This window comes from Ahaetulla prasina, chromosome 1 (assembly GCF_028640845.1).
Source record: "Ahaetulla prasina isolate Xishuangbanna chromosome 1, ASM2864084v1, whole genome shotgun sequence".
Taxonomy (NCBI): domain Eukaryota; kingdom Metazoa; phylum Chordata; class Lepidosauria; order Squamata; family Colubridae; genus Ahaetulla; species Ahaetulla prasina.
Window position 1 is genome coordinate 329,745,242 of NC_080539.1, and position 23,928 is coordinate 329,769,169.

General features: G+C 45.6%; 1 protein-coding gene across 2 annotated transcripts in view; it reads right to left on the bottom strand.

Annotated features, from left to right (window-relative positions):
• Nucleotides 1–357: 357 nt before the first annotated feature.
• Nucleotides 358–23,928, bottom strand: part of WDR18 (WD repeat domain 18) — a 71,317-nt gene continuing 47,746 nt past the window's right edge. For both annotated transcript variants that reach the window (XM_058162522.1, XM_058162521.1), the window contains 3 exons: nt 14,859–15,025; nt 3,192–3,260; nt 358–1,694 (listed from right to left, as the gene is read on the bottom strand). In XM_058162522.1, the coding sequence (XP_058018505.1) occupies nt 1,566–1,694; nt 3,192–3,260; nt 14,859–15,025 (365 nt within the window). In that variant the 3' untranslated portion in view covers nt 358–1,565. The remainder of the gene's footprint in view (nt 1,695–3,191; nt 3,261–14,858; nt 15,026–23,928) is intronic.

Genomic DNA, 23,928 nt, shown 5'->3' on the forward strand with positions numbered 1-23,928 from the left:
GTTTGCTCTCGTTTTAGGCCCCATTAATAAGATCACAAAAATCAGCTCGCTGGATCAATTATCGCCGTCTAGAATGACCCACTCGATAGCCTAAAAAGTCTGCAAACAGGGCTGAACAGCCACCCTCCTTTTATTTGTGACTTGCAAATGGTGTCGTGAGATGGGCTGCTTCCCGAAGGTGAACATTTCACTTAATTGTCATTCCACTTAAGCCCAGCATCCTCCTTTCCACTGGTGTTCAGCAGATGCTCTGGAAATCTCCCAAACAGGACACAGTACTGGAGCCATTTGCTAGGAGACAGACAATAATATTAAAAGGGTTGGGGTGGAGGGAAAGCAAAACACTTGTGTGAACGGTTTGTTTTGGTGGTTTTTTGTTTTGTTTTTTAAAAAGTGTAATACAACAAACAACAATTTGGCTGAAGACCGAACCGGAGGGTTTTTTCTCTCTCTAAAGAATAGAGAATTAAACAAGATAACCCAATGAAAGTAAATCTGCTACATGGCAAATGCATCCTGAGGCTGGTGCTGAAACCTGCAACTGCACAGAAGCCTAACTAGACATCCCGTTGGCTAAAGATCTGTGCATAAATTGGTAGAATGATGGACCAGACAAAAAGTCCGCAATTCTTCTGCAGGAAGAGTAGCAGATCAGTAAAAAAAGGCCCCATTTTTTGCTGATCTGTGACCGTAAAAAAGATTGTTCCCCCCCACTCCTTATCTTGCCAACTTGGTCTTGCAGGGAAGGTTGTCCCACCCTTTCCAAATGAGGAAAACACCACAAAATATGATCTTCCCCATCGCTCCATTCCCCCACCCCACCCTAGCAGAGTCTTGAGGATAGGAAGCTTCTGTGCTCAGTCCAGCTACAAGGGTCCTTCTTCATGGTAGTCAATTGTCCCTCTCCCTGGCCAATTACAATGAAGGCAGTTCCACCTATTGCAGGGATCCTCCGACCCTGACAACTTTAAGACTTGTGGACTTCAACTCCCAGAATTCCGCAGCCAGCTTTGCTGGCTGAGGTATTCTGGGAGTTGAAGTCCACAAGTCTTAAAGTTGCCAAGGTTGGAGACCCCTGACCTATTGAGTGTGATGCCTTCGAAGCCCATGGTTGTCTTCAATCCCCAGAAGTTCCCAAGTACAAGAGGAGTCCTTAAAAGCAGCCACGTGATTTCCGACTGGAGAAAAGGGGATTGATGGCATCTTGAAGAACATCTACGGCTGGTTCTGCTTGAGGAATGAAAGGACCTTGTAGGATGAAAGGAAGCTGCACTGTAAATGAAAAGGGGTCCTCTCTTTTCCCTTCTGGATTATTTTCCTTCCATACTGTGTGCTGTTACCCATAAATATATATATATATATTTGGGGGGTAGGGCTGCACCCGAAACACCTAGATGCTAGAGACTTCCATGTCCAGCCCTTCAGTTAGACAAGGTTAAGAGAGGGTATCTCTGCAACTGTAGAAGCTCCCATCAGACATTGTTATGGAGGAAATGGCTGTGTCCAGGGTGAATCCCGACTGGCTGGTCTCTCCTTCCATCTCTAGCCAGGCTTCAGAAGATGTTCTACTTGGATGAGGTGATGATAGAGCTGGAGAAGTCGAAGAGATTCTTGTTGATCTTCCGCAGGGTGTTGACTTCCTCCTCCAGTTCTGTCACTTGAATTTTCAGTTGCTCTTGGTCGCCCATCAAATTCTATGACGAGAGAACAAATCACGGTAAGAATCTGGAAAGGAGGCACGGGGGAGCTGCCTACCACCTGCCTTGGTCTTTCTGCATCTCAGCAACTTTTAAGAGGGGTGGACTTCAAAATTCTCAAAATTCTGGAGAATTCTGGGCTTCGAAGTCCACCCATCTTAAAGTTAATGAGATGGAAAAGGAACGATTTACCAGCGGTAGGATTAAGATCTGGGAGAATTGGATCAATTTTGCTATTTTAAGGCCCAAGAAAATTACCAGACTTTTAATGGTTTAAAAAAAAATGCCTTCTCTTGTGTGGTCAAGGGAAGAAAAAGCAAATGTTTATACAGGTAGTCCTCAATTTATTTATTTAATTTATTTATTTTTATTTGTTCGTATTTCTATACTGCCCTTCTTCCGAAGGACTCAGGGCAGTTTAGACATATTAAAAAGATTTCTATAAACATTAAAATAAATAAAATGAAATATTCAAATTTGGCTGGCTCTATAAAACCCATCTAAAACTCCCAATTAAAAACTTCCAATTAAAATATTATCAGGCCAGTCCTGCTCGATGAGGCTCATGGCCACTCGGGATATGGGGAAAGTCAGAGGGACCGGAGTGCGGGATCGTTCGCAAATAACAATCCCGCACTCCCCAAACATGATACGATCCCCTGCTTCCGCCATATCTGCTCCTCCCAGTTACAGTGCCGATGAAAAAACCCACTGGTGTGCTAGCACCTGTCACTATCCCCGACTCCAAACATATACTATTTACGACGCAAGCACTCGCAGGATCTGGCCAACCCTTTATCCCCCCCCAATGAGCTATTTATACCCCCCACAACTGAGCCCAAAATTTATGTTGCTAAATGAGAAATTTCTTAAGTGTGAGTTTGCTCCATTTTACCGACTTCAGTCGTCTCAGGTGTTTTGGGATCTGTAAGAGCAACAAAACAGGTGAGGAAATTCTGCAGCTACCTTACCCAGGTCCCAACCTGCTGAGGCCAAAGTGTATATTAAGACGAAAGACATTTCCCAATGTACTTGAGTCTTCTTTTGTGACACAGGTACAAGTAGTCCTCAATTTGCAACTGTAATGGATCCTGCCCATTACGGTTGTAAATCAGGTCACTCCCAATGATCGCCCCAATGTTGCAATCTTTTTGTGTGACGGTCATTAAATGAATCCCAAATGAATCCTGGGTCTTGGCCGACAACGATTTTCAGCAAAAATGCCACGAAATGTGGACACGTGGTCACAGGTCACTGCAAACAGCTGATTGCTGAGAGTGCCTGCAATACAGTCGTGTGACTTCTGTGTGTGCGTGATCTAGTTCTTTTTGTAACTATTCCTGGAGAGGCCTGTGGGACCTTTGACCAATTGCTAAGCGACCCAGTCATAAATCGAGGACTACTTGTATTGCAAACCAGGTTTGGGCTAAATATCCTGGGTCCTGACACTTCTGTGGGGTTGCAAGCAGGAGGGTGGATGCCAGGGTACCTCACCTTTTCTCTCGTTGAGCACATCTGGAGATATAAGCGCTCTGTTCTCTCCAAGTAACTCTCTCCAGAACCCTGTAGAAGACAGGAAGAGAAGAAGAGAGGCATCAAAGGGTTAAGCCTCCTTAGAGATACTTCAACTGAGTGATGCTGAAGGGAGCCTTAAGTCAAGGCTGCGCACTTGTTTTACATTGAAGCCTGGTGAAAGGAACAAGTGTTCTCTAAGTAGCTCTTGACAAAATAGTGACACTAAGGCAGGGGTCTCCAGCCCTGGCAACTTTAAGCCTCGAGGACTTCAACTCCCAGAATTCCCCAGCCAGCAAAGCTGGCTTTGACCCCTGCACTAAGGAATGGATCATCTCTTAATGGACGGCTGGGAATTCAGGAAAGGAAAGGAAGATTAACCAGGAGGAAAAGTCACAAATGGGTTTTACCAAGAAGGCCTTCTTCAGAATGAGCTCACAGGGTAAGTGGACTGGACAAAACAGACCAGGCTAATGAGGGGTCCTTGGTGCTCCCTGAGCTCGCTTGTTTTCTTGCAAATGTTTCATTACCCTAACTAGGTAACATCTCGGTAAGAGCCGTTGGTGGCGCAGTGGTTAAAATGCAGTACTGCAGGCTAATTCTGCTGACTGCCAGATTCCTGCAGTTTGGCAGTCTGAATCTCAGCAGGCTCAAGGTTGACTCAGCCTTTCATCCTTCCAAGGTTGAGGACCTAGATCAGCGGTTACCAACTGGTGGTCCGTGGACCACTGGCGGTCTGCGAGAAAATTTTGGTGGTTCCCGGAAAAATTATTTGCATTTTTTATATTGCACTAAATCAGGGGTCTTCAAACTACGGCCCCTGGACCGGATACATGCAATGAACGCTTGTATTGCTGCAGAGTCTCCCCTTTCAGGGTCTTTTTGTGTGGGTTGGGGTCTGCTTAAGCCTCCTGGTTTGGGGCTTTGGGCAAAGGCTGGAGGGAAGTGCTGCTGGTGGTGAAGCAGAGGACCTTATTCCAGTGGGACTGCATCATGGCCTGGAACTGGCTGACCATCTCAGCCCGCTAAGCCTCCAGGCACTGGTACCTGGCCTTGCACTCCTGCAGGTCTTCCCTCTGCTTGGAAAGCCTATGCTCCTAGTCCTCAGTGAGGTGCTTCTGCTCAGCTTCCTTCTCAGTCAGATCCAATTTGAACTGAGCCAGCTGTTTTGCCAACTCTTTTTCATGATGGCTGCTTAGCTCCAACAACGGCTTCCTGTTGGGGCCCTAAGGAGGCAGGGCAGGAGTGGGTAGGATGGGAGGGCTGAGTAGAGGCCGGTGAGGCACCCCTCGACGTGAGTGACATCAAGTTGGTCACGCCCACCCAGTCACATAACCACTTAGCCACACCCACCCAGCCGGCCATTAAGCAGGTCATATTAGTGGTCCACGAGATTTAAAATTATGAATGTAGTGGTCCCTGAGGTTCAAAAGGTTGGGGACCCCTGACCTAGATTGTTCTGGGCAAGATGCTGACTCTGTAAAATCGCTTAGAGAGGGCTGTAAAGCAGTATATAAGTTTAACAGCTATATTCCATTTCATTCATGAAACGTTTGCACGAGAACAAGCAAGCTCAGAGAGCACCGAAGACCCCTCATCTTAACCCTGAGCTAGAAACATTCTCCTCTATTGAGACCAGACTAAGGGGTAGCTTTTATCAGTCCTCACCAACCTCCTCAGATTTTGACCAATGCCTACCGGAATGCCTATAGCAGCCCCACTAGAACAAAAGAAAAGAAAAAAGGACTTTACTTTCCTCTTACTCAGCAGGGGGCAATCATGGTTGATCAAAGAGGCTCAACGTGGTTGAGTAACCGGGTAGGAGACCATAATGCAGTAAATCAGCAACGAGACACTCTTAGTGGAAAAGCAGGTTGTCTGCTTGACCGCTAGAAATCAACAAGGCTGCCATATTATAGACTGGGATTGGGGGGAATAAAGGAAGTCACCAGAGATAAGTCAGATGTCATGGTCACCCTAGGGTGGCCCTGAAGCTAGAACTGGGCCTCTGTGGCTCAGGCTGCTAATGCAGTCTGTTATTAACAGCAGCAGCCTGCAATTACTGCAGGTTCAAGTCCCACCAGGCCCAAGGTTGACTCAGCCTTCCATCCTTTATAAGGTAGGTAAAATGAGGACCCAGATTGTTGGGGGGGCAATAAGTTGACTTTGTATATAAATATACAAATAGGATGAAGACTATTGCTAACATAGTGTAAGCCGCCCTGAGTCTTCGGAGAAGGGAGGGATATAAATGTAAATAAAAAACAAAAACAAAAACTGAAACCATACTCAAAAAAAATAAATAAATCACAGGAATAAGGAACATGAGAAGCTGCGTTCCTTCAATTCAAATGAACCACCTCTTTTAGCATTGTGAGGACCTGATTGCTGGTTTCCATCGGGGAGGTTCCTGATCTGATTCTTGGACATCTAGGATCAGCAAAGGGAAGAACTACAGGTAGTCCTCAACTTACTAATAGTTCTTTTACTGACTGTTCGAAGTTACAACTGCCCTAGAAAAAAGTGACTTTTTTATTTTATTTTATTTTTTACATTTATATCCCGTCCTTCTCCGAAGACTCAGGGCGGCTTACAGTGTATAAGGCAATAGTCTCATTCTATTTGTATATTTTTACAAAGTCAACTTATTGCCCCCCCAACAATCTGGGTCCTCTTTTTACCTACCTTATAAAGGATGGAAGGCTGAGTCAACCTTGGGCCGGGCTTGAACCTGCAGTAATTGCAGGCTGCTGTGTTCTAATAACAGGCTCTAACAGCCTGAGCTATTACGGCCGAAATTCTTATGACCATTTTTCATAATTAAGAGACCATTACAGCATCCCCACGGTCACGTGATCAAAATTCAGACACTTGACATCTGACTCGTATTTATGACCGTTGCAGTGTCCTGGGGTCATGTGATCCCCTTCTGCGACCTTCTGACAAGCAAAGCCAGATTCACTTAACAACCAGGTTACGAACTTAACAACGGCAGTGATTCGCTTAACAACTGTGGCAAGGCAGGTCGTAAAATGGGGCAAAGCTCACTTAGCAACTGTATCGCTTAGCCACAGAAATGTTAGGCCCCGCTGTGGTCGTTAAGTTGGGAGTTAGCTGTATGGCCAACCCAAAACACTGAAGCTTCAACGGAACGGAATTTCTTTAGCTCAGGGTTGAACTGGCCCAAAGGTGCTTTTTTTTTCTAGAGGCAGCTGGACTTTCTGGTTTTTCTTGGAAGACGTTTCGCTTCTCATCCCAGAAGCTTCCGTGTCAGCTTCTTGCACGAGAAGTGAAACGTCTTCAAAAGAAAAAACCAGAAAGTCCAGCTGCCTCTAGAAAAAGCACCTTTGGGACAACCACGACCTAGATGACTGAGAATCTCCACAGACATTCAGGGTCGAACTCTTGGGTTCTTGGTGCCCTCTGAGTTTAGTTGTTCTCTTGCTGATGTTTCTCTACCAGGCTAGGGAACATCAGTATGAAGGAGGGGTGGTGTTTGTGTTTCAAACGGTGATGTTCTTTTGCCCGATAATGGAATTCTACTGAAAGGACCACAACTGTTGTGCCTCGTCCTCCCTCCTCTCCTCAGCCGGGCCCCTCCCGTCTACACCCGGGCCTGTTATCAGACTCAGAGTCTGATAATGAAGATGAACGGCCTGTCATGCCTCCAGCCCCCGGCCACATGCCGGGAGAGGATTCCAGGAATGAACAAACAAACCTCACTCATACGGCGTGTGTTCCTTTGGCTCAGCCATCAGAGGAAGTCAGCCACGGATTGGAATTACTCGGGCCTACTCCTTCTGACCCCTCCCTCTCCCAAACAGCAGAAGACAATTCAAAGTGGGAGGATCCTCGCTTCCGGAGATCTGAGAGGCGACGCCAGCAGAAGGGAGGGAGGGGCAGGCCTGGATAAATGCTGAGTCATGGAGCCACACCCCACAGCCTATATAAAGGACCTGCTTTTGGCATTCCAACCTTGAGTCAAGCAAAGTCTCATCTAGTTTGCTGCTATCAGACTCTGTCGCTGAAGTCACACCTTGTGCTGCTATCGGACTTCTGTCGCTTCGTTGCCACGTTTGATATGGACTTCCTAGACGCGGTCGTTGGAGGGGGAGTGGGACACGACAACAACGACACATACTTTATTATATAACCTCAGACAAATTTACCAAAAAAGGGAATCATGAGTTGGGTGGGATCCAGAGGTTGGTTGCTACCGGTTCACACCGGTTCAGGCAAACTGGTAGTTAAGATTCTACGTAGTTTGATGAACCAGCAAATCCCACCACTGGCTGGCCCCGCCCCCACTCATTTTTTTGGCCTGTTTTTTGACTGCTTTCGGCCTGAAAAATGCCCCCAAAAACAGGCCGAAAAACAGGCGGGGCCAGCCAGTGGTGGGATTAGCCTGAACCGGCTGAATCCTATCTTTGCCTTTGAGGCAAGTGGCTGGGAGGCGGGGCTGAATATGATGAGTGACGCCACCCGCCCAGTCACATGACCAACCGGCCACGTCAGATAACTGGTTGTTAAGTTATTCAAGTCCCACCTCTGGTGGGATCTGATCCAGCAAGTCAAGGTTCTTCCTTAGACTTTGGGACACTTTTTCTGCTGCTAAACCCAAACAGCTACAAGTAGTCCTCCACTTACAACCACAACCAAGCCCAAAATTTCTGTGGCTAAATGAGACATTCGTTAAGTTAGTTTTGCTCCATTTTACGACTGTTCTTGCCACAGATATTAAGTGAACCACTGCAGGTGCTAAGTCAGTAATACGGCTGTTAAGTGAATTTGGCTTCCCCATGGACTCTGCTCATCAGAAAGTGGCAAAGGGGGAATCACGTGACTCTGGGCTGCTGCAACTGTCATAAATACGAGTCAGTTGCCCAGCGTTTCAATTTTGATCAGGTGACCCTGGGGATGTCGCTTCCGCCGTGTGAAAAACGGTCATAAATCGCATTTTTCCACAATGCCCCTGTGATTTCAAATGGTCACTAGAGCAGGGGTCTCCAACCTTGGCAACTTTCAGACTTGTGGACTTCAACTCCCAGAATTCCTCAGCCAGCAAAGCTGGCTGAGGAATTCTGGGAGTTGAAGTCCACAAGTCTGAAAGTTGCCAAGCTTAAAAACCTCTGCACTAGAGGAACCATTGTAAGTCAAGGACAATCTGCATTGGCCAGATTGTGGATAATTTGAATTATTCTCAATTGCAAGTGGGAAGAAAGGGGTCCAGAAGGAAAGAGGCTGCCCTTCAAGCCGCCTTCCATATTTGCAGCAAGGACCAAAGAAAGTCAACTTCCCTGAGAAGGAGAGAAGGACACCCCCCCTTCCCCCCCCTCCCCGCACCTTAGTGAACGACAGCAATTCATCAGGAACTCCAGACACGCAACCTTGAGAGCTGCTGCTGTTCGAGTTTGGGAGCCGACACGGCGCTGATAAAAGGAGACAGCCGATCTTTATCTCTCGCAGGCTGGCTCCTGGGATCTGCAGAAGCAATCGGACCCTCCAGCCACAACATCCCAGTCTCCCCTTAAGAGACCTAGCGATTGGTATTACTGCTGTGTCTTCCGAGATGAAGACAGAACACCAGTGAGGTCTCTCTCTCTCTCCCCCTCTCTCTCTTATGAGCCATGGGAAGCAGCACCAGCAACTTTGCTGCAATCTACACTTTATGGACAAAAACAAGCAGAGTCGTGTCCCCCTCATCCCCAAAAACCGTTCCGTGATCCGCAGCCAAAAAAAAAGCTAATACAATCCTGGGTTGTATAAACAGAGGCATAGCATCAAAATCACGAGACATATTAGTACCGCTTTATAAAGCCTTAGTAAGGCCACGCCTGGGATACTTGCGTCCAGTTTTGGTCACCAGATTTGCAAAAAAAAAAAAAAAAAAAAAGATGTTGAGGCTTTGGGGAAAAAAAAGTGCAAAGAAGAGCAATTAAGATGATTAAAGGCCTAGAAACTAAAACATATGAAGAACAGTTGCAGGATTTGGGTCTGGTTAGTCTAGACTCTAGAGAAAAGAAGGACTGGGGTGACATGATAGCAGTCTTCCAGTATTTGAGAGGCTGCCACAAAGAACAGGGGGTCAATTTATTTTCCAAAGCACCAGAGAGGGCAGGACAAGAAACAATGGATGGAAGCTAATCAAGGAGAGAAGCAACCTGGAACTAAGGAGAAATTTCCTAACAGTGAGGACAATTAACCAGTAGCCTTCAGAAGTTGTGGGAGGTTCATCACTGGAGGTTTTCAGAAGAGACTGGACAATCACTTGTCTGAAATGGTATAGGATCTCCTGCTTGAGCAGGGGGCTGGACTAGAAGATCTCTGAGGTGCCTTCCAGATCTATTCTAATTGATCCCCATGCCAAAGGGCTCAATCTCAGGGTTGCCTTGAAAAGGGGTTCGACTTAATTCCTGAATTCAGTCGAATTCCTAAATTCCTAGACTGACTGACTGACTGACTGAATAAATGAATGAATGAATGAATTTAGGAATTCAGTTGAATTCCTAAATTCCCAGACTGAATGTCTGGGAATTTACAGACAGCCCCCGCTAGACATTTGTTCAGCAATTGCTCAAAGTTACACTGGCACTGAAAAAAGGGATTTAAAATCAGTCCTCACACTTACGACTGTCTCAGCATCCCACAGTCACATGATCAAAATTTGGGTGCTTGGCAACGGGCATTTACAATGGTTGCAGTATCCAGAGATCATGTGATCACCATTTGCGAAACTCCCAGCTGGCTTCCCACAAGCAAAGTAAACGGAGGAAGCAGGATTCACTTAACAACTGCCTGATTCACTCAATGACTGTGGCAAAATGGTTGTAAAAGCAGGCACGACTCACTTAACAATGTAATTTCTTATCCCAGTTGTAGTAATAAGTCAAGGACTACCTATATGGATCCCAGCAGGCAAGAAACCCACCCTTATCTAGCCTCTTGCTCAGATGAAGCCGGTGACATATTCCCCTCACAGACCCACATTACATACCTCAATACACACCTCAAACGACACCCCTCCTGACTCAGCCTTATGCTGAGGTACAAAAAGTACTGCACAATCATAGTACATTCATAAATTAATTACGTTTGTGCCCAAGAAACTTTGTGTTGGCTGTGCAATAGGAATTTTTCTTTTTAAAAAATACCTGTTTCCTTTTTTTTTTTTTTTGGAAAATGTTTTTGAACCCTTTGAATCGCTTCCCTGTTGCTGGTGACAAATGCATCTTTGCTTGTCCGGCAAATGCTGTGGAAACCCCTGAAAGCTCATCTGGTAAGGTGTTGTCAAAGATTACACAGAGCTCTTGATCCATTTAGCTGGCTATGATTTTTTTTTTTTTTTTAAAAAGCAATGGACCATTTCATGAGTCTTCCCTACTTGTTCTTTAATAAATGTGGATAAAAGTTGATAAACTGTATGTGATTTAATTCTTCAGCCCAGCCTGGAAAAAGAGATTTGAGTCGTCTATGAGCTTCATCTTAACGCGATTGTTATAGGGGTTAAGCTAGGGATATCCAACCATGGCAACTTTAAGGTTTGTGGACTTTTAACTCCCAGAATTTGGGAGTTGAAGTTCACAAGTCTTAATTGCCAAGATTGGACACCTCTGGGCACGGGTGAAATCCAGCAGGTTCTAACAGGTTCTGGAGAACTGGTAGTGGAAATTTTGAGTAGTTCGGAGAACTGGCAAATACCACCTCTGGCTGGCCCCAGAGTGGGGAGGGAATGGGGATTTTGCAACATCCTTCCCCCTGGAGTGGGGTGGGAATGGAGATTTTGCAGTATCCTTCTGCCACGCCCACCAAGCCACACCTACAGAACCAGTTGTAAAAAAAATTTGGATTTCACCAGTGCCCCTGGGTTAGGTGAATGCAGTGAAAAGGGGTCTTGGGTTGTTGGTTTGAGCTCCGAGCTTGGCAATTTGGCTGCAAACGTTTCGTCACCATTCGAGGAGACATCGTCGCTGCACTCTGAAGTGTGCTCGTCAGTCAGAACACTGGCCTTTCAATACCTGTTTTATGTGATGGAAATTAGTATGAACGTTGTTTGTTCAGCTGCATCTAGGTAGGGGTCTCCTCCTTTTTCCTGGGTGGGGGGGCAGTTCATCCATTGGATGCTCATCTATTTCGTTTTTAGAGGCTCCAGTAGCTGCCTGCCTGACTCTGCAGGCTGAACCTTCAGCCCGTTTGTCATGATTCTTCCTTGCCATCACAATGGAGACGGTCAGCCGACTTTGCCACCTCCCAGGGGATGCTCTTAATTCTCTTTCAAAGGTGTCTAGCTAGCATCTCAAGGCAACCAGTTTTCCAAATTAATTGCCCGCTCGTGCAACGACAGAGGGCTCTTTTGTCTCTCCCTAACTTACAATCCATGGATTTGATTTTACGATCTCCCCTCCAATTCTAGTTATACGAGAGGAGGGAGGAAACCCACAGAGAACCCTACCTACTTCTTCCCGCACCGTGCATAATTGTACCATAAATAAATCATAATAATACATACATTTATTCATAAACTTTATTTATAGGCCGCCGTAATTCAACATATAACCCTCTAGCAAGCCAGCCTTTTGTCTTGCTGGTGCGCTCCTGAAAACGCTGGGCTGCATTTGGTTCCCATCATCCCTGGCTCTGTGGGCTGGGGATGAAGGGAGCTGAAGGATAACGCAGTAAACCCAAGGACTGCAGGAGGGAGATTGCCCAGTGCTTTCTTTCACTCCTATGCCTCTCGATAATGAAAATACAGTGGCAGCGGCGGCTATCCTTGGCCGCAAGGCACATATTTTCTTCTATAAAATGCTCTATTCACCCTACCTTTCGGTCCCCAACCCCCGAATGGTCTTTTTTCCTTTCTTAAAACATCATTATCGGTGGCATCAGATCTGGCGTGTGAGGAGCATTATTAAATTGGGAGTTATCACTTATGGATGCAGAGGAAGGGCTGGAAAGGGGAGGGGGGGAAATTCTCACATTTTGGAGAAGAACAGATTTTTAATATCGGGCTTGAGCACAGAGCAGATGGGGGGAAGGGGTGGCGGCACAATGGTCTCTTTGGGAGCCAGAGGCAATCTGGGGTTGTTTTTTTGTTTTTGTTTTTGTTTTTTTTGTTTTTTTGAGGTCATACCTCTCTCTGTGATTCTCTGGATTAGAAAAATCAGAAACTCTTGTGCATTCAGAACTTGGGACGCAGAGGTGGTATAAAGGGCCATCTTAAGCTTCTCCAGGTTGGAAGGCCACTTGATTGCCACAACTGGCATCTAAGTCTGCTCTGGAAATGGTTGATGGGCCCCCAAAGAGCCACGCAGATGCCACCTGGGACTGGGTGTTGAGCAAGCTCCTGGATGAGGTGTGAAAGACTTGATTGTCTATGGCAGGGGTCTCCAACCTTGGCAACTTTAAGACTTGTGGACTTCAACTCCCAGAATTAAAGTCTGAAAGTTGCCAAGGTTGGAGACCCCTGCTCTGGATGGCTAACCTTTTTGCCGTCGCGTGCCAAAAACAGAGGAGTGCGGGAGGGTCGTGAGTGCGCGTGCCCACACCCATAATTCAATGTGCCCTGTCTCCCCATGCATGTGCGCGCGACCCCCCACTGCACTCCTCCAGCTTTTGGCATGTAATGGCACAGTGGGCCCGGTAAGCCCGTTTTTCACCCTCCTCAGGCTCGAGGCTTTCTTGGAGCCTGAGGAGGGTGAAAATGGCTTTCCCCACCCCTCCGGAGACCCTCCAGAGGCCGGAAATAGCCCATTTCCCGACTTCCGGTGGCTCAGAAGGCCCAAAAATCAGGTGGCTGGCGCATGCATGTGTGCTAGAGCTGAACTAGGGCAATGCTCGCGTATCAACAGATATGCTCCATGTGCCACCTGTGGCATGCGTGCCATAGGTTCACCATTAGGGTACCTAATCAGAGATAATATGTACTTATTGCGTACATACATATACACATATAGTGCTAACAGTGTACTTCGTTCCATTCCACCTTGTCTCCTTTTCAAAGCCTGCTCTTCCAAAACACCGCAGCATTGATTTCAAGATCGAGATAATGCCGACTTTGTTGTTTAACATTAGAGGCCCTGCTTTCGCGCATAGCCATGGGCTGTCGATGCCATCGCTTCAAATTCCGGACAAGCAAACCTGAAGCTCTGCCAGTGTTCGGATTTTCTGTATTGGTGAATGCAGATTTTCTGCACTCTGCCTGGAGTGTTTGTTGATACAGGACGACAAAACAAATAAGACACATCCGAGTTTTTCAAGCTGTGTTTCACTAAGGGCAAAAACAAAACAAAACAAAACCCCAAAGTAAACCCACTCAAATCCAGCTAATTTTCTATCGCTCATATTTTATCTTTTGATCAGGGAGATTTTTGTTTTTGTTTTTGAACTAACATGGTTCTGGGGCTTTTACAAGTTTGAAAACCCCTCACATAAATAATCTCTTCAGTCCGTGCAATTCCACTGGAAGAATAAGTTAAGCGAGAGTTAAATATAAATATGGGGAGTTAAATATAAATATTTAATATAAAATATAAATATACCCCATATCTGCTCTTTGCTATGTCCATTGGTCAGTAACAGTAACAGAGTTGGAAGGGACCTTGGAGGTCATTTAGTCCAACCCCCTGCTCCCGCAGGAGATCTATCTCACTTCCTATCTTTTCTCTCTTGTCACAGACAGAGAAGAGTGCTGAGAAACAGGGCTGGAAAATGATGCTTTCCAGTTGCTTGGAATAAAGAACGGAAGAAACCTAGTTTCTTCTAGATCTCTTCCTTACTATTGTGAGAAGATCCAAAAGATCCTGTTTTGGCATCCCTTGGAAAACATGGATGGAGGAGATGGTTGCCCCGTTTTTTTTTTCCTCCTTACCATCTCATATTCGGGAAATATTGACCTTGAGCACGCAGAAAATAACTTTTGATAATGCAGTGTGAGAACCACTTTGCTGCTTCAAGGATACCCTCCACGGTGGGTCAAATTTGTCATTTGTCAAATTAGCCATTTGTCTGAAATGGTGTAGGGTTTCCTGCCTGGGCAGGGGGTTGGACTAGAAGACCTCCAAGGTCCCTTCCAACTCTGTTATTATGTTAAATTAATTCTAGGGAATTCCCCAGTAAACACAGCACAGAGACAATTATTCGCTCCTCGCGGGAAACCCCGCCTGCTGAGAAGTAGAAGCGCCACTTATTTATCACAGCTCTGGCTTCAACGGTTCCCTCCTCTGTGCCGCCTGATTTCCATTTACAGCTCATCCTAAAACAGACACACACCTGTGGTCAAGTGCATGTCTGCCAAATTCAATTCCGAACATTTACGATCCTTCCCAGTGCAGCGAGCATGGGGTTCATTTCAAATCCCAAGAAACGCAGGGGTGGCGGCGGTGGCGGTGGCGAAGTTTCAGCTTATTGCTGCTTTAGTGCCCATCAAGAGGATATAACTCACACCGATGCTCACAGCCCTTTCCTTATCCCCAGAGGAAGAACGACACCAGAACATTTAGCTAGGCCTGTTTCAGATCTGCAATCGCATCACCAGGGACTAGCCATCTGCTGAGGCTGCTCCCGCTTTGGCTGAAAGGAAAAATGTCTCACAACACCCCACGTATGGCTGGCCCAATTCATTTCTCGCCAATTCCTTCTGCTTCGTTTCCTTACCTTCTGATGCAGCCCCAGACACAGTGTCAGCCCCTCGCCGGCAGAGTTTTCCATGCTCTCTGGGCTGTGAAGATGCCGGCTGAATTTTGGCAGCGGGATGCGAGGCTTGCTGTCCGGATTCAACATATTGGCAGGTGCCAGGGTGATGAAAGCGTTTGTGATCGGACCTACCGGAGCAGAAGGAATGGTTACATGTAGCGTGCGTACGCGGCTAGTAAGAAAGAACAGCAGCTTTTGTGGAACATAAAACCCTTGTGCGATAATAAATGGTTATAGCCTGAGACACCCCAAGAGGCTGTTGTTTCTGCTGCAGAAGATACACATGGCTGCCCTTTAGGACAGAACTGATTAACACAACTCAATAGCCTTCCATTGCGGTGCTTAAAATTCTTGCGCTCCAAACAAACCACAGCATGCAACTGGACTCTTAAGCATCTTTTACCAAACGAGCCGTTTACAGGGGAGGATTAATTTGCTTGGCTAATCTAGCGATCTTGCCTGATCTCCCTCCCCCCCCCCCCCAAAAAAAAAGAGAGAGAGAAAGATGGAAGTAGCTGCTATTAAGCAATTAAAGCTTTTAAAAGAGGTTGGCCTAAAGCCAAATCTATTTGGGCTCAAACCTAAATACCGGGTGGGAAACTTACAGGAAACCCCAGAAATCTCAGGTGGATCAGCAAATTGGAAAAAAACCACACCAAATAAATAACTAAAAAGAAGTCAGTGGCAAACAATTTTGTGCAGCTGCCAAGAAAAATGACATGCCCGTGCCCATATAATCAAGAGGAATCAAGCTTGATTCTGAGATTTTTACCTTTCTTTCGGCTCAAAAAAGAACCCCTTCCCAAGGATCTTCCCCAACTCTTTTAATGTAGGCCTTCCTGCACGCAGAGTAAATATTTCAGTGTTTCACTGCCTTGGGGTTAAATTCTGCTGCAAACATCCATAGACTTGGGGATGTCAATATACAGAGCGCTGGCTGTCAATTTGTGTTTAGGGCCCACAAGATGCAGTTCAATATTCAGTCATGGATTTCAAGGCACTGAGACAGAAGCCGTTAGCAGACAGCTTGACTTGTCAGGCAGAAAATGACAACGCTCTGAAAGGCCCAGAAAACAGAGCCTTGTGGGTATTACGTTGGAAATAGGACCTCGAGAAACACACAGGTATGCTTATTCGCCTAAAACTCTTCTTACCTGTTCAGCCTTTCGGAAGGGACGTTTTATGAATGTCTGAAAATGCCCTGTACGGTTGTCCTGGTATTTAGTACGGTGCCTTTTTTTTTTTTTATCTATTGCTACCTTTTTTTAAAAAAGCACAATTGTTGTGCTACGTTGCTCGTACACATAATTGTATCTTGCGTTCAACAGGGTGCTGTTTGTTTTCAATTTAGCTAACAAGTGAATTCACCTGTTACAGTTTTATCACTAAGGTCCCCCTACAGGCCACACATGGGCATTTAAATGCCAAGCTCGTATTTTTAAAGGCTGCCTGGTGGATTGAAGGAGCAAAGAGGAAGAGAGAGGGCTGTTTAACCCACGTTTTTTGGGACAGCTGCACACAGGCCAAGAGAACTTACCCAAGTATGTACTGTGGATTAAAGCTCTCACTACCTCATATTGACTTGAGGAGGATGGGAGCTGTAGTCCAGCATACCTGGAAGAGTCCAAACTGAGGCTGACTATCATTTTGTAGGGGGTAGAATCATCAAAGAGGCTTCCCCCCCAAATACATTGGAATAATTCATTTCTCTATTTATTGCGATTATCTACCTTCTCTCTAAGATAAGAGTCCTCCAATCTTGGCAACCTTAAGACATGTGCTGGCTGGGGAATTCTGGGAGTTGAAATCCACACATCTTAAGGTTGCCAAGGTTGGGAAACCCTGCTCTAAGACAGAGGTCTCCAACCTTGGCAATTTTAAACCTGGCGGACTTCAACTCCCAGAATTCCCTGTTTTTATTTCCATAGCAACCTTGCAAAAGATCCAAGAAAACTCCATGGTCAAATGTAAGGATCTGTGCTTTTAGTGCTCTCTGGTTGTTTTCTTGCAGGTGTTTCATTACCCAACTAGGTAATGTCTTCTGTACTAGACAAGAGTTGAATTTAATCTATTTATATACAGTGGCTTGCCCTGTCAGTGTCCTAGACCAAGATAAGTCAGTATCCTAGACCAGGGAAAGCTAGAGACTTCCTGGAAGCTTGGTATTCAGACAAATTAACCATTAATAGGCACATAGAGATAAGCATAGGGACACGGTGGCTCAGGGGCTAGGACGTTGAGCTTGTTGATCAAAAGGTCGGCAGCTCAGCGGTTCGAATCCCTAGTGCTGCTGTGTAATGGGGTGAGCTCCTGTTACTTGTCCCAGCTTCTGCCAACCTAGCAGTTTCAAAAGCACGTAAAAATGCAAGTAGAGAAAATAGGGACCATCTTTGGTGGGAAGGTAGCAGCGTTCCGTGTACCTTTGGCGTTGAGTCATGCCGGCCACATGACCACGGAGACGTCTTCGGACAGCGCTGGCTCTTTGGCTTTGAAACGGAGATGAGCGCCGCCCCCTAGAGTCGGCAACAACTAGCACATATGTGCGAGGGGAACCTTTACCTTTACTAGAGATAAGCAACATTTACATGCCATTCAATAGAGAAATCAAAAAGCTAAAAAGGAAACCAAAAGACCTAAACACCTCCCAGCCAGCAATCAACACCCAGGTATGTAGGGATTAACAGCACGATTAATACCAGACCAACAATCAAACAGTGAACACTAGCCAATCAAGGAACTTCCAAGTAGAAAACAACACTTTGGCCGATACTGACAGTGGGCAATTCACTGTGTAGAAACAGAGAACAAATCCTACTCCTTTCTAGCACTGATGATGTTATCTAGTTGGGTAGCGAAACAACTGCAAGAAAAGAACTAAGCTCAGAGAGCACCAAGAACCCGGAGCTACAAATATTCTCCTCTGTTGGTATAAACTGATTTGAATCTAACTCTCTCCTGTTCAAGTCATGCTCCGTCCTGTTTTCTACGGGAGCCAAAAATAGTCCTATGTCAAGATTTTCATCTGTCAGCCTGCCTCTCCTTTTAATCAGGTGTTGGAACAATCGCTCAGTTCAGACTGAGCTGTCAGGAAGTGGCACTCTTTCAAAACCGTTGCAAATCGAATGCATTTTCCCCTTTACAGGGGAAGAGCAAGATGAAAAGACAATCCTGCTGCTAACAAGATGAGTAGGTGGCACACTTACCCCGACCGTAATTTGCGCCTGCCCAATTCTGCGATTGAATTTTGAAGCCGGGAGCACCCGCTGACAAAGCAGAATAACCAATTATATAAGAAGTAATGGGCTCTACCAGCTCTGCCCAGATTGATGTCCCAAATTGCAGGGGGGTGGGGGGGCGGTTTGTTGAGCTATCCAAAGCCAGGACTCCCTTCCTGTCTGTATGAGTATTATTTTCTTCCCAATTTATCGTTCAGTTAGGTGTCCAAAGCTAACCAGGAGGAAAGATCTCCCTGGAGCCCCTGGAGGTAATACTGAATTATGGCCTTGCTATCATCCCCTGAGCAAGACATCCATCACTGTGACTTTTGTAGCTGCCCACGGTAATGATGCCTCTCCCCCTTCACCGGAGTTAATGAATGCTTTAATTACAGCATTTACCCACACAGCTGTTGGCTGCTGTTAGCATTTCCCTTAGCCTTAATTCACACTCACTCTGACACACAAGTACACTCAAGGCAACGGGTGATAAGGAAGATCCAGGAATGGCTTGGTGGGTGAGCAGAATGGGGTTAGTACTGGAAGAATTTAGCCCTGACAAGATCATGGTCCTCCGTCAAGTAAACGGTTTCTTCACGTCTGCCTGCCCAACTTCCCTTCCAGCCAGCCACTGGGATGAACAGCAGAATGACCCCCTCCCCAATTCTAAAGAAAATGTCTGAGAATGCCAGTTTAAGTGCTTATTCATAGTGGTTGAAAACTGCCAATCTCTCGTCTCTCGTCATCTTTTCTCAAGACCAAACCTACTTTGCTCTTTTAAACCATTGTTCCTAGGACTTAATTTTCCTGGCTGCCTCCCTGTTCTAGTTTCTTGAATCTCTCATAAAATGTGGGGCCTGGAATTCTGAGTAGTCAAAATGGGGTCTGACCAACTCCAAAGAAAGTGGAATGATGATTTTGGGATTTAACTTATGCTGATGTATGAGGTATCCTAAAATTGCATTTGAACTTCGTGATGTTCTTATTATAGTCTTAAGTAAACCTATTGCATTGATAGTTATGAAGTGATAACCTGAAACAAATTTACCTTCTCTTCCAAATCCTAAAATATTATTTCTTATCGATGCTTATTTTTTGTGATAGGTTTACATAAATTAATGTTCTCACTCAATCTTATCAATGACTTTGATGTTAAAGTTTAGCAGGCACTGATAAAGTTTTTGTTGTTAGTTGCGAAGTCGTGTCCGACCCATCGCGACCCCATGGACAACATTCCTCCAGGCCTTCCTGTCCTCTACCATCCTCTGGAGTCCATTTAAGTTCATGCTGACTGCTTCAGTGACTCCATCCAGCCACCTCGTTCTCTGTCGTCCCCTTCTTCTTTTGCCCTCAATCGTTCCCAGCATTAGGCTCTTCTCCAGGGAGTCCTTCCTTCTCATTAGGTGGCCAAAATATTTGAGTTTCATCTTCAGGATCTGGCCTTCTAAAGAGCAGTCAGGGTTGATCTCCTCTAAGACTGACCGGTTGGATCGCCTTGCAGTCCAAGGGACTCGCAGGAGTCTTTTCCAGCACCAGAGTTCAAAGGCCTCAATTCTTTGGCGCTCAGCCTTTCTTATGGTCCAACCTTCACGAGGGGATGTTAAAACATCCAGAAAATGTGGGGCTAAAATGAAGAGAATTTAATAAGGAGAAATGCACCTACATCTGAAAGGGAAAAAGGCGAGGCACCTAGGATGGGAAGACCTAACTAAGTATGTAGTAAAATATGTGAAAAAGTTTGGGGTGCTTTCGTTGACTGCAAATTAAACATGAGCTACCAGTGGAATCGCTAAAAAGTTAATAGGAATGCAGAGACCAAATCATGGAAAATAAATTGTTCCCTTCTGCCCTGATTTGGTTAGATGTTTTGGAGAATTGTACTCAATTCTGGCCAACACAGTTCAACAAAGGACGTAATAACAATTTTGGCCAACACGGTTCAACAAGGGACGCAAGTTCAGATGAGGTCTACCAAGACGGAGAAGGATCTAGAAACCAAGCGCTTTGAGGGACAATTAAAGGAACTGGGAAAGTTTGGCCTACAGAAAAAATGACTAAGAGGAAATACGATGGCAGTCGTCTTATATCTGAAGGGCTGTCACACTGAAGGAAGAGTGGACATATTCCTTATTGTCCCAGCAGGCAGGATCAGAACTAATAGATTATAACCACATGGAAGAGAATTCAATTCAAGGACCAACCTCCTGGCTTTGAGCTGTCAGCCAGTGAAACACGCTGCCCACACGCCATGGCAATTTTTTCTTCACTAGAGGTCTTCAAACGGAAGCTGGTTGTCTGTCAGAGATGCTGTGCTGGACTTCGCACTGAGCAGGAAGGTGGACTAGATCAGGGGTCTCCAACCTTGGCAACTTTTAAGACTCGTGGACTTCCAAATTCCTCAGCCAGCTTTGCTTTGAGCTTTGAGTTGAAGTCCACAAGTCTTAAAAGTTGCCAAGGTTGGAGACCCTTGGACTAGATCAGTATTTCCCAACCTCAGCAAGTTGGTGGGCTGACTGGGGAATTTTGGAAGTTGAGGTTTTAAAGTTGCTGAGGTTGAGAAATACAGATTGAGATCACCTCTATGGTCAGTCCAAGGCTGATTTTATGACTTTAAGAATCAGCAATAACTTATGACTATAATACGCCTAATTACAGCTTTTCCTGGCTCTGAGTTCAATGGATAAGGTGACATTAGATACCTGAATAGGTTTCGCGTAAGGATATTTAATTTGGCTATAGGGCGCTTCCCAAAATCTTTATCTTTTCCGTTAGTCTGTGAACAAATGCTTTTTTTCCCCCTTGAAAATTTTCTATACCCGATTCATTAATATTCTATTCCATTCCATTCCATTCCAGCCTTTGGACCCCCAAACTATAATTCTCATCAATCTTGAGCACAGTGCTTGAGGAAGATAGCAAATGGAGTCCCAACAGCTGAGGATCATGAGCACCTTGCCAAGCTCCATATGGCTCTCAGGGTGAGAGTTGAGCCCCTTATAAAAGTGGTCCTTAACCTTTCTGGTTCCATGGACCGGCAGTGGTGGCAGTGGTGGGGGAGAGAGGATGGTGTGCCAGCCACTTGCACAAACGGAGTTTCACGTGTTTGTTGTGTGGCCCAGTTCCCAACGGGCCACGGATTGGTACTGGGCTGCGGACTGAGAGTTGGGGACCCTGTTTTATAGGATTTGACCTGTAGTAGCACTGAATGTCTTTTTCTGGACACATTCTTTTCCTATTCATACTAGTTTTAATGCTGTAAAATGCCTCCCAGTGCCTTTATGGAGTTAGACGGCCTTCTAAGTGTAACAAATAAAAAATGAATAAATCAGCAGGAGCCCCTGGCAACTTTCGGAAGCTGGAAAAAAAAATGCAACGCTGAGGACCCCTCCTGATTTTTAAGTAAACTGTCTGTTTGGAAAGAGAATAATCCAGAGCACTGACTTAAGTAAGGGGACTATGGGGAGATTGCTCTGCATTCTAGTATGCAGGACCTATATCCTGGAAATGACTGAACGACGCAGAGAAGTGGGAGAATTATTTATCTGACTTTTATAGCAATAGCATTTAGGCCTATATACCGCCTGATTATACTTTACAGTATTCTTTGGGCAGTTTAAAATGTCAGCATTGTTTGCATTTTGTCCCCCCCTCCCAAAATCTGGGTCCTCGTTTTACCGACCTGGGAAGGATGGAAGGCTGAGTCAACCTTCAGCCCCATCAGGATCGAATTTCAAGAGTTTGCCTGCAATACTGCATTTCACCACTAGGCCCCTATTTGATTATTTAATCTTGACTTATTACTTTATAAGTAATTCAAGGCAGCAAATCTACATAATACTCCTTCCTCCTCCTATTTTCCACACTCACTGTCTCCTGGTTTCTTGGCCAGCACCCGAACCACTACACCAAACTGTCCCTAGGCAGGAGCAGAGCAAAGACCCTTCCAGAAAATCAGCAAATTGGTATCCATGTGGATGGATACCAATTTGAACTTTGAATCTCTTTAATTCAGTAACTTCTCATGGCCGTAGTTTCAGTGCAGGAAATAGAAATGAATAGAAATTGTCTTCTTTTAACAACCCACTAATCCTCGCGGGGTGGAGTCTGGGCAATTGAATGGAGCTAGCTAGAGTGTGTTAATGGCCAGATGCCCTTCCTGTCGCCAATGCGGAGTTTTGTTCAGCAGATATATTTTCAGTGTGCCTGGAGAGGGAAATATCTGCCTCTACCCAGGATCAAACTCACAGCCTCCTGATTGTGAGGGGAGAGCTCCACCTCTAGGCCACTGCACCACTCCATAGAAATGAATAGAAATGGTTGCCCTAAATTGAACACAGGGCATGGTAACTATTGATAGCAACTGATAGCTACACTTTCGCTACTGCTAGTCTTAGCTGACAATTATCTTTCATTATGGACAAAGGTGGTTGTAGAGCAAAAATTAAGGCCAGAGGCATTTTCACAGTCCGCAGGTCACATCCAGTCCTTCTCCTGTCCCTATCCGGCTAGCAGTTGGTGGGGTGACAGCGGTGCATGGGGAGGGGGCAGTAGCAGTGCCCTCCACAAAACCCCCAGTTTCTTAGGTGACCCCTTGGGAAAATTACCATAATTGCCCACCCCTGCTGTAAATTCTGTATTCATATTATGTCCAGGCCAAAAAGTTAGTGTTACAAAGACTGGATAACTGAATTATCAATCTGAAGTCAACTCATTCATTCTTTCAACACTCCTGGTGTAGGTGTTGTAACCCAGGCCCAAGTAGGTAGTAATAAACTTAGTCTGTGGAAAAACATACTTTATTAGAACAACTGGGAATTACTTCATTCCCAGCGTTGTTCAACTCAAAGTAAAACAAATGCCTCCCAACACAAATTCTTCAGTTATCTCACAAACCTCAGTCCAATTAGGCCAACTGCCAAAGGCCCTTCCTGGCAAACGTCCAGAAGCCACAAAAACAATACGAAGCAGAAGATGCAGCTACAACGTTGTTTTCTGGCAAAGCCCAAACGCCGTTGCTGGTCTGTTTTAAGCCTTATGGGAGGGGCCAATCATCTCTTGGCCTTACTCCCGAGTTGTCCTCTCTGCTTGAGCTGCTCTTGCCTTCTGGCAACTCTTCTCATGCGTGCATTAGGAACAGGCTCCTCCTGTTCCTCTGCCTCACTACTATCAGTTTCTGGAGGCTCTGGAGTCTGCACCTCACTCCCCGATGGCCCTGGCCTCACCTCTCCCTCATCGCTGTCCGACTCCGTTGCCAGCTCCGTAGGCTGCTGACGGACCACAACAGTAGGTAAGATGTAGGCTCCTGAGAAGCTGCCTGTTGTTTGTACATCGTTATTTCCTCCAGTTTTAGGAAAGCATTTATCAGAGCCAGGCAGAACATTCTTCCACCTATGCTGCTATTTGGCAGGATTGCCAATATTTCCCAACCTCAACGCCATTTGCCCTTGTGATTCTGGGGAAATCAAATGTCTTTATTTTACGATAATTTTTACCAGGATCATGGAAACGACATCCTAACTCCTCTTTTACTAAGAACGCTTCGCAGAATGGATGGTTTTTACACCCACCTTACACCTCCAGACTCAAAACAGCGAAATCACTTAACGCGGGAACCAATTTTTGCTGTTGCAGCAGTTAAAACGAGGCAACACTTGACATCCAATCTCATCTGACAGTCCTTTCTCTTTCCTTTTGTCTGATTTCATTCGGCCGTTTCTGCTGCTGATCCGGGATCATAAATTAAGAAATTGATTTGATATGAATCTAAATGTATTTCTTTCCCCCCCCGGCAAGCAAATGCTCAAACCCAGCCTGTG